At 42.8% G+C, this 16,974-nt stretch overlaps 1 protein-coding gene across 2 annotated transcripts in view; it reads right to left on the bottom strand.

Annotated features, from left to right (window-relative positions):
• OTOF (otoferlin) overlaps positions 1–16,974 on the bottom strand; it is a 276,809-nt gene that overhangs the window by 206,257 nt on the left and 53,578 nt on the right. For both annotated transcript variants that reach the window (XM_044289341.1, XM_044289343.1), the window contains exon 2: positions 7,642–7,700. In XM_044289341.1, the coding sequence (XP_044145276.1) occupies positions 7,642–7,700 (59 nt within the window). The remainder of the gene's footprint in view (positions 1–7,641; positions 7,701–16,974) is intronic.

Genomic DNA, 16,974 nt, shown 5'->3' with positions numbered 1-16,974 from the left:
TTGTACATAAGAGCAGTATTATAGTAGGTATATTCTTGTACATAGGAGGCAGTATTATAGTAGTTATATTCTTGTACATAGGAGGCAGTATTATAGTAGTTATATTCTTGTACATAGGAGGCAGTATTATAGTAGTTATATTCTTGTACATAGGAGCAGTATTATAGTAGTTATATTCTTGTACATAGGAGGCAGTATTATAGTAGTTATATTCTTGTACATAGGAGGCAGTATTATAGTAGTTATATTCTTGTACATAGGAGCAGTATTATAGTAGTTATATTCTTGTACATAGGGGCAGTATTATAGTAGTTATATTCTTGTACATAGGAGCAGTATTATAGTAGTTATATTCTTGTACATAGGGGCAGTATTATAGTAGTTATATTCTTGTACATAGGAGCAGTTTTCTAGCAGTTATATTCTTGTACATAGGAGGCAGTCTTATAGTAACTATATTCTTTTATGCAAAAGGCAGTATTAGAACAGTTACATTCCTTTATGTAGAAGACAGTTTTATAGTGGTTATATATATATATATATATATATATATATATTTTAGTAGGCAGTATTATAGTAATTATATTCTTTTCTGTAGGATGCAGTTTTATAGTAGTTATAATCTTTTATGTAGGAAGCAATATTATAGTAATTATATTTTTATGGAGGAAGCAGTATTATAGTACTTATATTCTTGTATGTAGGAGGCAGTTTTATAGTAGTTATTTTCTTGTATGTAGGAGGCAGTATTATAATTTGCATATTCATTAGTGAGAGTTCGTGCTGTTTAGTACAATATAGTTTTAATGAGTTGTTTTTCCAGCTTTCACTGTCCGTCCTCAGACAATACTCTCCACGGCTCTTACATAACATGTCCATCCTTGTCTTGTTTATTCAGCTTTTAATATTTCAGCGACTCTCCTGATCTCCTTGTCATCCCACTATTCAGCCTGGAGACATCAATGGGTCGAGCTGCGTGAGATGCAGATGGAACATCTGGGTAATGAGCCGCAGAATATCTTCAGTCATCGTTGTACGGCAGATTCTAGAATTATCTGTTTTATTGGTGGTGTGAAGAGTTTACAATTTCAAGAAATTGGTGAAACAGCTTAAGGCCTCTTGCACACGACCGTATGGCTTTTTCAGTAATTTGCGGTCCGCAAAAAACGGATCCGCCCCCAAAAAAACGGATGCCATCCGTGTGCATTCTGTTTTTTGCAGAATGGAACAGCTGGCTCCTGATAGAACAGTACTATCCTTTTCCGTTATGCGGACAATCATTGGACATGTTCTATCTTTGAACGGAAAAACGGAAACGGGAGGCATAAGGAGTACCTTCCTTTTTTTTTTGCGGATCCATTGAAATTAATAGTTCCGTATACGGTCCGTATACAGAACTTAAAAAACGGAACGTAAATGGAAAAAAATACTTTTGTGTGCAAGAGGCCTAAAGGGGAACTCCTCCTGGTCATCTACTACATGTAGTTTATAATCATTGTGTCCATGTATTACTACAGAGTATCTCTACATGTACCGACTTCCTGCTGCTTGTACATAGCAGGTAATCTGAAGAAGCACAGCTTCAGTGTAAAGTATGGGGTCAGGACAGCCTCCTGTTCTTTGACGACAGAGTGAATTTAATTTCAATAGACAGACTGTATGTTATCGCCAACTACAGATATTAGCCTCAGGGGTCTGCTGATGAAAACAGCAGAAACCCAGCAGCTGTGGCGCCCCCTGCGTTCAGAAGCGGACGCCAATTTTAAAGAACGAACTTCTGCTGTACATATACGGTGGACGTCCTGAAAGGGTTAAAGGCTATGGACACCTTTGAGGGATCTTTTTTCTTTATGATTACATGTTACTTACTTTGGGCTAATTATTATTTTTCAGTTTGTGTCTATTAAAAATTTTCAACAGTTTTTCCTCTACAGCTCTTTAGTTTGACTGCAGACGGCTGATTCCCACTGAACTCCGTCGGAGAGCTGCTCTGTCCTTATAGGAGCTGTGAGGGAGATAGAAGCCGTCAGTGCAGCTCTCTGATGGAGTCACTGAGAAGAGGCAGCAGATGTAGTCAAACTGGAAGCTGGGGAGGAAAAACTGCCGAAAATGTGACATTTTCTAAATAATTGTTAGCCTAAAATATGCAGAATGTAATAATAATAAAAACAATGCTAATACTATTACTACTAATAAAAACAATACTACTACTTGTACTACTACTACTACTACTACTACTACTAATAATAATAATAATAAAATAAAATAAAAACTACTACTACAAATACTACTTTTAATATTAATAATAAAAATAATAATAAAACAATTCTACTAATAATGATAATAATAATAAAAACAATACTACTACTTCTACTACTAAAAATAATAAAACAATACTACCACTACTTCTACTAACAATAATAAAAACAATACTACTACTATTACTACTAATAATAATCATCGTGATAAAATCAATACTACTTCTACAACTAATAATAATAAAAACAAGACTACTACTATGTCTACTACTACTACTAATAATAATAATAATAATATAATACTACTACTTATAATAAAAACAATACTACTACTATTACTTCTAATAATAATAATCAACGTGATAAAATCAATACTACTACTAATAAAAACAATACTACTACTAATAACAATACTACTACTAATAATAATAATTATAATAAAAACAATACTACTAAGAATAATAAAAAAACAATACTACTACTATTACTACTAATAATAATCATGATAAAATCAATACTACTGCTACTAATACTAAAAGCAATACTAATAATAATAACAACAATACTACTACTACTAATAATAATAATAAAAACAATACTAATAATAATAACAATACTACTAATAATAATAATGATAATAATCAAACCAAATAATGTGAGGATAGGCGCTAAAACAAAATAACAATCACTTTATTATATCATTTTGTTAAAATAAAGGGTGTCCACCTGTCACTGCGGCATGCAGCGACTAACTAACACTAGATTTGTGAGACCACACCTGTCCCTCCAAACAGCACAACCATCTGGAGCACAACGTCAATCTCACAAACTTAGGCCTCTTTCACACTACCGTTTTTTATTTCCGTTTTGCGGTCCGTTTTTTGCGTTCCGTATACGGTCCGTATACGGAACCATTCATTTCAATGGTTCCGCCAAAAAAACTGAATGTGTTCCGTATGCATTCCATTTCCGTATTTCCGTTTTTCCGTTCCATTGAAAGATAGAGCATGTCCTATTATTGCCCGCAAATGACGGTCCGTGGCTCCATTCAAGTCAATGGGTCCGCAAAAAAAAGGAACACATACGGAAATGCATCCGTATGTCTTCCGTTTCCGTTCCGTTTTTTCAGAACCATCTATTGAAAATGTTATGTCCAGCCCAATTTTTTCTATGTAATTACTGTATACTGTATATGCCATACGGAAAAACGGAACGGAACAACGGAACGGAAACGGAACCACAACGGAAGCAAAAAAACTGAACAACGGATCAGTGAAAAACGGACCGCAAAACACTGAAATGGACATACTGTAGTGTGAAAGAGGCCTAAACCCACCAACACATGAGGGGGCTCAGAACACCACAGGGTCCAAGGTGTGTGACCCGGGTGAAAGGTACTATCTATTCTAGGGGGATGTCTGGTGCCGTGGAAACCACCAGACAACACTCCTAACAGTGAGTGTCAGCGCGCAGACTCTCACTGCACTAAGATAGTAACGGTGCAGGACTATGGCAGAGCAGTAGCCAAAAAGTGTATCTGGAGCAAGGATTACCCTGACATATCCCTTTATGGTCAGTGCTCAACGCGTTTCCATGCATTCAACATGCATTTCATCAGGAGCAATGTGCACCATAATTAACACAGCCCAAAGCCTCTACTATGATGTTAGACCGAGGCTGTGAATGGTAAGCAGCAGTAGGGTGACCTGCCTAGCACCAGGTTCCTCTAGTGTGAGGCACGGTGTTGTCACTAATACACCACTGTCCTGCCTAAGCTAACCACCTCTAGGTTGAGGCGTAGCGTGCTGGTGTGCATACAGATCGGCGCTGTAATGAACGCCGAAATTTACAGGGTGAAACCCCGCCCTGCTAGACACGCCCACCGTCTCACAGCCAATCCGCGGTCCAAGGTAAACCAATGGCTGAACAGAGGGAGGAGCTACATGGGTCTCAGGGAAAGCGCTAAGCGCCGCATTAAACACAGGAAAATTCAAAAGCGGCTTTACAGCAATGTCACCGCAGCATCAAAACCTATTCATCAATATACAGTGGGGTGAGATCTCAATCGAGGGACCTAAGAAAGAGCGACCACACTCAATTATATGCATCAGGAAATAAACATAGATCTCATAGTACCCCCCCTCTTTGTTGAATTCATAAATAGACAAAATCCAGTATAAACCAGTACATCATCATATAAAGGGGACAAACGAGATGGCATCGTTGAGGCCAGATGGTTTGATGGTATTTAATGAAAAAATCCATCTCGCCTCTTTTTGCAACAAGATGCGATCACAATCGCCACCCCTAGATGACATCTTCACAGAGTCAATCACTTGAAATTTGACCGATGACGTATTCCCTCTGTGAAGATCTGATACATGGCGTGCAATCGGGGTGTCTTTGAGATTCGTGATGTCCAGAATATGCTCCCCAATCCGTCTTCTTAGCTCTCTGATAGTTTTGCCAACATATTTGATGCCGCAAACGCATGTTATCAGATAGACAACACCAACCGACTTGCAGTTGTAGAAAGACCTGGTGAAAAAAGTTTTATCTGAGGTGCTGTTGGTAAAACTTTTTGACTTGTTTATGAATCCGCAAAATTTACAGGATCCACAGGGAAATGTCCCTGCAAGCGGATTTCGTAACCATGATTGTGGTCGGGGACTAGCATACAAGCTGTGTGTCAGCATATCTCGCAAGTTGTTGCTGCGCCGATACGTGACTGGGGGTCTCGATGGAATCATGCTGCCAATATCGGGATCAGATTTGAGTATATCCCAATGTTCAGCAAGAACATGGCGTACAGCCTCATGGGCACTGTCATATGTACCAATAATCCTCACAATGTTGTCACTGGTGTCCCTCTTTTTAGGGGACAACAGAAGGTCCCTGTTGGTACTCAGTGAATGTTGGTACGCCTGTTTCAGACATTGCTGAGGATAACCGCGACGCTGAAACCTCTGCTGAAGCTCTTTCGCAGCCACCCTAAAGTCACTCAGTTGAGAACAATTCCTCCTCACCCTTAAGTATTGGCCCTTAGGGATCCCTCTCTTAAGGGCCAAAGGGTGCCCACTCTCCCATTTCAACAGATTATTAGTAGCCGTGGGCTTCCTAAAGACATTAGTACTAATGCGTCCATCAGCAGCAAGTGAAATGGTGAGAGCTAGGAAGGAAATGGTGGTGGAATCAATTTCTGACGTAAAAAAAAGCCCCAAAGTGTTTCTATTTCGGACTGCAACAAACTCTTGGAACAGCTCCCTGTCACCCCCCCACAGGATCAGCACATCATCGACGTATCTGACCCAGAGGGGGACCACACACGTGAACTGCTCCATGTCCTCACAGAAGACCACCTCTCTTTCCCACCAGCCCAGGTAGAGGTTCGCAATAATCATAATAAAAACAATACTACTACTACTACTTCTACTACTACTACTACTACTACTAATAATAATAATAAAATAATACTACTACTACTAATAATAATCATAATAATAATCATAATAAAAACAATACTACTACTAATAATAATAATCATAATAATAATCATAATAAAAACAATACTACTACTACTTCTACTACTACTACTAATAATAATAATAAAAAAAAACAATACTACTACTACTAATAATAATCATAATAATAATAATCATAATAAAAACAATACTACTACTAATAATAATAATCATAATAATAATAATCATAATAAAAACAATACTACTACTACTACTACCAATAATAATAAAACAATACTAATAATAATCATCATAATAATAATAATAATCATAATAAAAACAATACTACTATTACTTCTACTACTACTAATAATAATAATAATAAAGCAATACTACTAATAATAATAATATTAATAATCATAAAAAAAACTATTCTACTACTACTATTACTACTACTACTAATAATAATTATAATAATAAAACAATACTAGTACTACTAATAATAAAAACAATACTACTACTACTAATAATAATAATAAAACAATACTACTACTATTAATAATAACAATAAATCATCATAATAAAAACAATACTACTATTACTTCTACTACTACTACTACTACTAATAATAAAAATCATCATCATAACAAAAACAATACTACTACTACTAATAAAAACAATACTACTACTACTAATGATAATAATAATAAAAACAATACTACTACCACAGCGACTCTTACTACTACTAGTGGATGATGGTGTGGACACAGGTTTGGCATCACCCAGGATGCAGCTATATTGGGCGCAGAGGTATCCACTGAACCCGGGTCCTGGTCCCTGAGGACACCTAAAGCTCCTCTGCCACATGAAGGCATCAGTATTGAAAACACCACGTGGTAGGTTTGTGGCCCTGGTGCAGAATGCACATTGGGCAGTTTCTCTTGTAGTATCTATGGGGTCATTCTGTAAAATATCCCACCTCCTTGGTTCTTCCAGCAGATTTTGCTGTGTCAGAATGAAGACCATGACAAAGCATATAAGCTGCAGTGAAGACGTCCCCGGGGGGCCATTCGTCTCATTGGATTCCAGGACGGGGCAAACATGAATACCAGCACCAGGACATCACACCGAGGGTTTTGTCCGTAAGGATCTGAGAGTCAATTAATTATAGTGTCTGCAAACAAAGCAGCCTCATATTGACTCCACAAATCCGAGCCCCCCGGGATCAGCCTGATGACTCCAGACCCCCACAAACAAGTCATCAGGTTCTTCATTATATCTGTAAGCCAGGTGACAACCAACATGGCTGCCCTTATAGCACCCACATAGGGTATCATCCAGCTTTCCCAGGAGCTGATTAAGGAAAGCAACTAATGATTAATTGCTACTGAGTAGGTCAGGTCATGACTTACAGTATACTCCAGAGCAGCATTCGCAATTCTGCTCCTTCACACTTGGACTCTATCAGCCCTAAGTTAGCAGTGTTCCTATAGTGCATTGCATGCTGTTCTCTCTTCCATCACACATCTAAAGGGGTTGTCCAGGATCAGAAAAACATGGCTGCCGTCTTCCAAAAACGGTGCCACACCTGTCCTCAGGCTGAGTGTGGTATTACAGCTCAGCCCCATTCACTTCAGTGGAGCAGAGCTGCACACAAGCCATTTTTAATAACTGCGTACAGCCCCTCTAAGGACCTCATTCCTGGAAATATTCCTAAGCAAAGCATGCTCTGTCCAGACACATCAGCAGGGGGCAGCAGTGAGCGGTGAGATTCTTCAGCCTAAAAAACTAGATTTCAGAATGGAAGATGCAGCTCTGGATGTGACTAGAGTACAAGAGAATATTTTCATATAGAGGAGCATTATACAGAATGGAAAGCCCATGACACTGACCGTCACCTGCTACGCCCCAGAGCCTCTTACCTCATCGAACCGGGCCTCATCTTCACAGTTCTCCAGAACTCGGGTGTAAAAGGAGAGACCTATGGAGAAGAGAAGAGACGTCTGTTACCAAGATGTGTGGATACTGAGGGTTGTAATAGGTTATGGGCAAATCACTAAATACCAGATCATTCTCATTGTATTTAGCCTCTACACCCTGGCCGCCATCTTCTTATACCTAGCAGTCGTGCATCGTCTGCCGGGACCAAGCAGCTGTCTTTGGAATCTCTCACTTTTAACGCTTTAATTACAAAATATAAAATCCCAGAGACATCCCAATTACTAGCAGCCATAGAGACAATGATATACTACCACTAGGGGGAGCTCACAGTATACAGATTATAAAGTTACCACTGAGCTCAATAATAGCGGTTGAAATCTATACATAGTGAGCTCCCTCTAGTGGTGGCTGTTTAAAGGGGTTTTCCAGTATGTTGATATTGATGGCCTATACTTGTTATATCGGCGGCCCATGCCTGCTTTTACTCTGCTCTCCCTGGTGGGCACGGGTGCCGCTCTGCTCACCTCCCCCTTCTTCTCCTCCATCCTGGCAGTCCCGGCTACCAGAGAAGCCTGACTGTTCCTTCCAGCAGTCTGTAGCCTTCCTCACGCCCGCAGTGCTTCTCGCTGACTGTAGGTCTAGTTTGCAAGCTCCCTCCGGCCAGCACGCACCATAGTCTTCCCTAGCCTATACATTGCCACTTAGAGATACTTAAGGCACCCCCCTCTGTGGGAAGATGCCTGAGGAATAGGTTCTGTGTGCTGTTCTATGCTCGTCTGCCCATGAACCAACTTCTGCCTGTTTTCCAGATTTAACCCATCGCTACCTGACCTGACTTGTGCCTGATCTCCCTTCTAACCCTGAGCTACCTGCCCTGACCTCACCCTGTTTATCGGATTGCACAAACTCTGCGTGAGCTGAACTCAGCCTGTCCCTTTATCTCTTGTGGGGCAGCCATCACTTTAAAAGAGACTACTCAGAGAGTTAGCGGCCTGGGGGTTACTCTGCACTGTAGTCTAGATCCCTGTATAGGAGTTAAAGGGGGAAGACAAGAGGGGGAAGTTGGTTAATGTTCTTGCGATTAGCCCCAAGCCAAATCTGTTGAAGTGGCACAGTGGGTCGACATTTGTTTTTTAACAATACTCAAGATAGACCAACAAGATCTTCCCCCTCCATCCCGATCAACTGTTCAGGAGTAGCTCTGTCAGAAACAGGCACCTGAACTGCACAGCTACATCCATTATGTATTGGATGGAGCTGGTTACTGCAATGTTGCTCCTATTCCCTTAGTACCCCTATCAAGGAATTTCAAAATACTAGAAAATCCATTACAATCCATATCTACTGAGCTCCCTCTAGTGGTGGTTGTGTAAATATGTATATAGTGAACTCCCTCTAGTGGTGGCTGTATAATCTGTATATAGAGAGCTCCCACTAGTGGTGGCTGTATAATATGTAAGTAGTGAGCTCCCACCAGTGGTGGCTGTATAAATCTATATCTTTGAGCTCCTCCTAGTGGTGTCTGTCTAAATATGTAAGTAGTGAGCTCCCTCTAGTGGTGGCTGTATAATATGTAAGTAGTGAGCTCCCACCAGTGGTGGCTGTATAAATCTATATCATTGAGCTCCTCCTAGTGGTGGTTGTGTAAATATGTATATAGTGAACTCCCTTCTAGTGGTGGCTGTATAATCTGTATATAGAGAGCTCCCTCTAATGGTGTCTGTCTAAATATGTAAGTAGTGAGCTCCCACTAGTGGAGAGTGTATAATTCTGTAAGTAGTAAGCTCTCCCTAGTGATGCCTGTATAAATATGCATGTAGTCGACTCCCCCTAGTGGTGGCTTTATAAACAAGCATGTAGTGAGATCCCCCTAGTGGTGGTTGCAGTCATTCGCCCACTGGCTCCCGGTATTGCCCATACGGCCCAGGTAGGTTTAGCGTTAGGTCCCGAGCTACTTGAGAAACCTTGGCACGGTGCTGTCACGGCGGACGTGCACTCAGACTCACAGATAAACCACCAACCAGGCTCTAGGCGAGAGGCAGGGGAAGGGTCACCTCCTAGCTAATCCCTGACCTCTCTCCCTGCACTGCTCAGCCCACATGCAGACCTTGGTGGTAGGAATGATGTGTCCCCGTGCCTGGACTAAAACACCCTAAATTCCCTGAGATGGTGAAGAGGGGGAAATAGGAGCAGCCTGCTCGCACAGAACCTGGATGGGAGAGATGACACAAACACAACTAAAACAGCAAACAACAAAAACAGAAACCACACTTATCTTTCTGAGCTGGAACAGACAACCTTCCTTCCTAGCTTCCAAGACCAAAGTGATTCCTATAATCCGCTCAGAGCTCTGGGATGGAGTGCTATTTAAACTAATGACCGCACCCAGTGCACCTGATGAGAGACGGATCCAGCACGGCTCCAAAACAAAACACTAAACTCGTGCTGCTATTCTGGCCGACCTCCGCACATAGTCAGGGTGGGGCGTGACAGGTGCTGGGGCTCAGACATGTCCTCCAAGTAGGATATGTTGGCTAATCTCTCAATTTTACACCAGTATAAAGGTTAGAAGACCGCAGAGTGCACCTGTCTATGTTTTTGTTATATTATTTTTACTGTTTATCACATCCACACATTTGCTATCCTGTGTAGGATGTCCATTGTGGTACATGTGGTCCGCTGCAGGCATCATCCATTGTATGCATTTTTGCTGGGGATGGCCATTAGCAGCGGACCACAAGTGCAGGATCTGCCCCCCCCCCCCCCCCCCCCGGTATAGATGCACCACTGCATATGGGGTTGAGCACTTCCTGCTGTTTATTACCACGCCAATTTGTAGTTTGTGGTCGCAGTCAAGCAGAATTATATAATGCAACATAACTCCCCTATACTGATACATTATGAAATCATCATTTGGGTGGAGCTCTCAGATGGGGATGAGGGTGAAGCCATTCTGAGTTTTGCTCTGGAGCCCTAGGAGTTCTCTTAGGATAACTGTAATGTTGTCTTATAGACGGGGGCACGACCGCTGTGCGCACTGCTCATGGCTGGATAGTGATGCGGTGGCTGGAGCTGTAGGTAATTAATAGGAGAGAGCCGGATCGGTGTCCTCATTTACTAGAAGTATGTAGAGTTGGGACAGCTCGATGTTTCCCTCCAAATGTTGAGGATCTCATTGCCCGCTGCTACGTTCTCCATATGTGTCATTCACTGACAAGGACGAGGTGACCAATTATTTTTACAGCACAGACAGTCCCCGGCCTAACATTCTGCTGTGGACCCTGAGAGAGCTTCCGAATCTCTTCACCTTCCCTCATTATAGGAAAACAGACAATACGCGAGGATCATGCTGACAGCGAGAGCTCGGGCAGAAATGCCATAAATCCACGTATAATAGGGCACATTCTTAAAGTGCACTGGATCTCTGATGGCTTTTGGGGTTTTGCATCACCCAGTAGTTTAATTAGAAGTCATACATTGGGATTCCTGCATTTTTGTAACCACTTGTACTAAAGAAAAAGTTCTACTTGCAATACCAATACTGACCACAAGGAGTGCAAGACACGTCCTCTACAATCACCACCAAGAGTATGGACACTCATGCAGGTTATGCAGTTTTTGAAAGTCAAATCAGGAGTGGATCATCAAAAGAGAGAAAGTCCTATTGATATGTCCTAAACGTCCCATAGGGGACAACCCCTTTCTGGTTTTGGCTTCAAACACCACAAAAAATAAAATAAAAATTGTTGCAATTATGTTGAACCCTTAGTAGTAATGGTGCCATAATTTACATCCACGGAAGGACAAATCATGCTTCCCTGGTATTCCAAAAACAAGTATAGATGCCGCAGAAGGGACAAGCATGACCCCCCCCCCCCCCCCACCAACTAGTGATCAATGTCCTACAGAGACCTCAGGAGAGTCTATAACGCAGCTCTGAAGCCCCTCTCTGCTGCATAAGGGAAAGGGGTCCAAACATAAGAAGCCAGATTTCAGCTCCATCGCTAATTTTCATGTGGTTTTTTTTTCCTGTGTTTTGCCCGTTTTTCTCTTTTCTAACTAGTTTCTTTTTATCCTCTACAAAGAGATAAAACATGGATCGCACGTGCACAAGCTCTGCATTCATCTGTTGCTGTTCAGCAAAATTTCTCGTATACGACGCCATTGTCCACGTTTTGATCCATAAGCCCAAGTGCATAAGCCCACTCACCACATTAAGGTTGCACCTACTCTAATTTGGCGCAGCACAAAGTGTCAACCACCGCAGCCAAAGCACAGGCGACAAGACCAGCAGCCCAACAGCATCCCTGCTGTCAGACTGAGCCTCCGTGGCAAGAGGCCCCCAACCCACAGGCACAGCATCAACCACGAAGTACTGCACCATGTTGAGAAGCAACAGTTCAAGGTAGAGTTATGGATGTGTTTCCATGTTTTTTCTCTTTTTGGAACTTTTATGCTTATTACCCTCTGTCTCTTCTTCCTTATCTGCCCCTTGTCCTGCTTATTACCCTCTGTTTCTTTTTCACCCTCTGTTTCGTCTCCCTTACCCCCCCCCCTTGTCTTGCTTATTACCCTCTGTCTCTTCTTCCTTATCTCCCCCTTGTCCTGCTTATTACCCTCTGTCTCTTCTTCCTTATCTCCCCCTTGTCTTTATTACCCTCTGTCTCTTCTTCCTTATCCCCCCCTTGTCCTGCTTATTACCCTCTGTCTCTTCTTCCTTATCTCCCCCTTGTCTTTATTACCCTCTGTCTCTTCTTCCTTATCTCCCTCTTGTCTTGCTTATTACCCTCTGTCTCTTCTTCCTTATCTATCCTTGTCTTGCTTATTACCCTCTGTCTCTTCTTCCTTATCTATCCTTGTCTTGCTTATTACCCTCTGTCTCTTCTTCCTTATCTATCCTTGTCTTGCTTATTACCCTCTGTCTCTTCTTTCTTATCTCCCCCTTGTCTTGCTTATTACCCTCTGTCTCTTCTTCCTTATCTCCCCCTTGTCTTGCTTATTACCCTCTGTCTCTTCTTCCTTATCTCCCCCTTGTCTTTATTACCCTCTGTCTCTTCTTCCTTATCCCCCCCCTTGTCCTGCTTATTACCCTCTGTCTCTTCTTCCTTATCTCCCCCTTGTCCTCCCCCTGTCTCTTGCCCCTTATCTCCCCCATGTCCTGTTTATTACCCTTTGTCTCTTCTTTCTTATCTACCTCTTGTCTTGCTTTTTACCCTCTGTCTCTTTTTTTCGTATCTCCCCCTTTACTTGCGTATTACTCTCTTTCTCTTCTACCTTTTCTCCCCCTGGTTTTGCTTATTACCCTCTGTCTCTTCTTCCTTATCTCCCCCTTGTCTTTATTACCCTCTGTCTCTTCTTCCTTATCTCCCCCTTGTCCTGCTTATTACCCTCTGTCTCTTCTTCCTTATCTCCCCCTTGTCCTGCTTATTACCCTCTGTCTCTTCTTTCTTATCCCCCTTGTCCTGCTTATTACCCTCTGTCTCTTCTTCCTTATCTCTCCCTTGTCTTGCTTATTACCCTCTGTCTCTTCTTCCTTATCCCCCCCCTTGTCTTTATTACCCTCAGTCTCTTCTTCCTTATCCCCCCCTTGTCCTGCTTATTACCCTCTGTCTCTTCTTCCTTATCTCCCCCTTGTCTTTATTACCCTCTGTCTCTTCTTCCTTATCCCCCCCCTTGTCCTGCTTATTACCCTCTGTCTCTTCTTCCTTATCTCTCCCTTGTCTTGCTTATTATCCTCTGTCTCTTCTTCCTTATCCCCCCCTTGTCTTTATTACCCTCTGTCTCTTCTTCCTTATCTCTCCCTTGTCTTGCTTATTATCCTCTGTCTCTTCTTTCTTATCCCCCTTGTCCTGCTTATTACCCTCTGTCTCTTCTTCCTTATCTCTCCCTTGTCTTGCTTATTACCCTCTGTCTCTTCTTCCTTATCCCCCCCCTTGTCTTTATTACCCTCAGTCTCTTCTTCCTTATCCCCCCCTTGTCCTGCTTATTACCCTCTGTCTCTTCTTCCTTATCTCCCCCTTGTCCTGCTTATTACCCTCGTCTCTTCTTTCTTATCCCCCTTGTCCTGCTTATTACCCTCTGTCTCTTCTTCCTTATCTCCCCCTTGTCCTGCTTATTACCCTGTCTCTTCTTTTTTATCTCCCCCTTGTCTTGCTTATTACCCTCTGTCTCTTCTTCCTTATCTCCCCCTTGTCCTGCTTATTACCCTCTGTCTCTTCTTCCTTATCTCTCCCTTGTCCTGCTTATTACCCTCTGTCTCTTCTTCCTTATCTCTCCCTTGTCCTGCTTATTACCCTACGTCTCTTCTTTCTTATCCCCCTTGTCCTGCTTATTACCCTCTGTCTCTTCTTCCTTATCTCCCCTATGTCCTGTTTATTGCCCTCTGTCTTTTCTTTCTTTTCTCCCCCTGGTCTTGCTTATTACACTCTGTCTCTTCTTCCTTATCTCCCCCTTGTCCTGCTTATTACCCTCTGTCTCTTCTTCCTTATCTCTCCCTTGTCTTGTTTATTACCCCTGTCATTTCCCCCTTTATCCTGCATTATCTTGCAGTCTCATGTTTTTAAGGTACCTGTAACCAGACCCTACTGTATAGCGAGCGAGTCCTTTCTACAGGACCACATCATCCCATATAGCTACTTGTAGATATCGCTCCTAACAGAAGCTCCTGCACAACCCGCCAGATAGTGCAGAATACACGAGCCACCATTTCTCCTGCAGCGCTAATTGTCCTCTGCGCCTGTGGCTTCTATACAGAAGCTCCACTTTCATCTCACAAGTCACTGACAGAGCTGCAGGCAGGGAAGACGTTAGACTTTCTCTTGAAGCAAATCCCAGAGATAGAAGGAGAAAGCGGGAGCGGGTGACAGTAAATGGGACATGGAGCTCTAATGGCTGGTAATGGGTATTATGTCTGCTCCACCAGTAAAGATCTGGATATTAACGAGCTCAGGAAATGTAAACACTAATTTGCAGCTTCTTGCTGACAAGTCATTGAGCGGCGTCACATTGATCTCCCCGGAGGGAGAGCAGCGGCCGCCACAAGAGCAAAGACGAGAATCCGTGAAATGTGTTTCTATTTCACATTAAAAAGCAGCAGCGATGGCGTCCAGCGGTCACCGTGTTAACCCCTGTTAGTCGTACAACTGTATATAAGCATAGATCCACAGCTCGCCAGAGAGACGTAGTCTACTGCTCTGTTCCTCCACCATGCTTTACACTACAGCTATGATCGCTGACTCCAACTAAGCTGCATTTCCTATTTTAGCCTGAAATCCACTTTTTGTGGCTCAGTAGCACTGGTTCCTTGCAGCGCTGTGTCCAACCATGGACAACGTCAGCATGGACACTGTACATTCTGCTCGTGTTTGTGCGGGGTTCCTCCCACACTCCAAAAATACACATATAGGCGAATAGACTTCCTATGAAATCGACCCTAGTGTGTGTTGGGGGTTGAGCGCCTTTATGGCAGCCACTGACTTCGCACGGAGCCACCGCAGCCACACAACTATCCCTGCGCTGTGAGAAAAAAAAGCTCATTACCAATGTTTGTCATTAATGCTTTACACTGCAGGTCCGCTCTATAAACACAGTTATGTTACGTGACTTCAGCATAACTACAGTGTCTATTATAACATGCCTCAGTCAGAAATGCAGTCTTTGTCTCACCAGTTTGCTACTCCCTTGACCATGCTTTACACTGCAGCTTTGCTTGATTGATATAGGCTGCCGTGTCTAAACATAAGCAGCAGGAGGTCAGTGCAGAGAGAGACAATTTCCACTACAAGCAGGGTCTATTATCAGGTAGATGGAGGGGGAGAAGCTTTGATAAGAAGCATTTTCAAGATCACTGCTTGCTGTAGGAACGTTTATAAAGAGCAGCTCTCCGCTACAATGTATCAGTCTGCAATCACAGAGCATTGTCCATACTAGATATAACAGTATACATTCCTCTGACTGGAAACAAGAAGGTTTTATTTCACTGACAGCAAGCAGAACCTCACTTCTGTATAATATAATGGTTTGCAACCTTCTACTGGTCCTTGTGTTTCTCAACATTTTCCAGAACTCTGCATCCAAGTACAGTCCAGTCAGCGCAGGTGCAGTGTGTCAGCACCGATCTCTCTCCTGTGCTGACAGTTTGCTACAATGTATCAGCGCAGGTGCAGTGTGTCAGCACCGATCTCTCTCCTGTGCTGACAGTTTGCTACACTGTATCAGCGCAGGTGCAGTGTGTCAGCACAGATCTCTCTCCTGTGCTGACAGTTTGTTACAATGTATCAGCGCAGGTGCAGTGTGTCAGCACCGATCTCTCTCCTGTGCTGACAGTTTGTTACAATGTATCAGCGCAGGTGCAGTGTGTCAGCACCGATCTCTCTCCTGTGCTGACAGTTTGTTACAATGTATCAGCGCAGGTGCAGTGTGTCAGCACCGATCTCTCTCCTGTGCTGACAGTTTGTTACAATGTATCAGCGCAGGTGCAGTGTGTCAGCACCGATCTCTCTCTCCTGTGCTGACAGTTTGTTACAATGTATCAGCGCAGGTGCAGTGTGTCAGCACCGATCTCTCTCCTGTGCGGACAGTTTGTTACAATGTATCAGCGCAGGTGCAGTGTGTCAGCACAGATCTCTCTCCTGTGCTGACAGTTTGTTACAATGTATCAGCGCAGGTGCAGTGTGTCAGCACCGATCTCTCTCCTGTGCGGACAGTTTGTTACAATGTATCAGCGCAGGTGCAGTGTGTCAGCACAGATCTCTCTCCTGTGCTGACAGTTTGTTACAATGTATCAGCGCAGGTGCAGTGTGTCAGCACCGATCTCTCTCCTGTGCTGACAGTTTGTTACAATGTATCAGCGCAGGTGCAGTGTGTCAGCACCGATCTCTCTCCTGTGCTGACAGTTTGTTACAATGTATCAGCGCAGGTGCAGTGTGTCAGCACAGATCTCTCTCCTGTGCTGACAGTTTGTTACAATGTAGAAAGATGGAGGGCCACAGCAGCATATCACCAAAATTCTTCTTTATTTAGAAAGACACCTCACAGCAAGGCATAAAAAATTGCAGCAACGTTTCGGCTAAGAGTAGCCTTTGTCAAGCATATTTAACAATTAAAATCACAGCCTATAAATCACATATAATGAGACCACCCACACCGCTGGACAACCAATAGAAAATGATGTATATAGGTCACACCTACATAATAAACATGGGAACACCTACATATTAAGGCATGTTAAACAGCTGATGCAGATTGTAACAATCGTGTGGGGCCACGTTGCACAGATACCCATGGTAGATCTAGCGTCTCGCGTTCGGTGATGC

The sequence above is a fragment of the Bufo gargarizans genome, chromosome 4, assembly GCF_014858855.1.
Source record: "Bufo gargarizans isolate SCDJY-AF-19 chromosome 4, ASM1485885v1, whole genome shotgun sequence".
Classification (NCBI taxonomy): Eukaryota; Metazoa; Chordata; class Amphibia; order Anura; family Bufonidae; genus Bufo; species Bufo gargarizans.
Note: the sequence above shows the minus strand (reverse complement) of the source record. Positions and strands in the feature narration are given on the sequence as shown.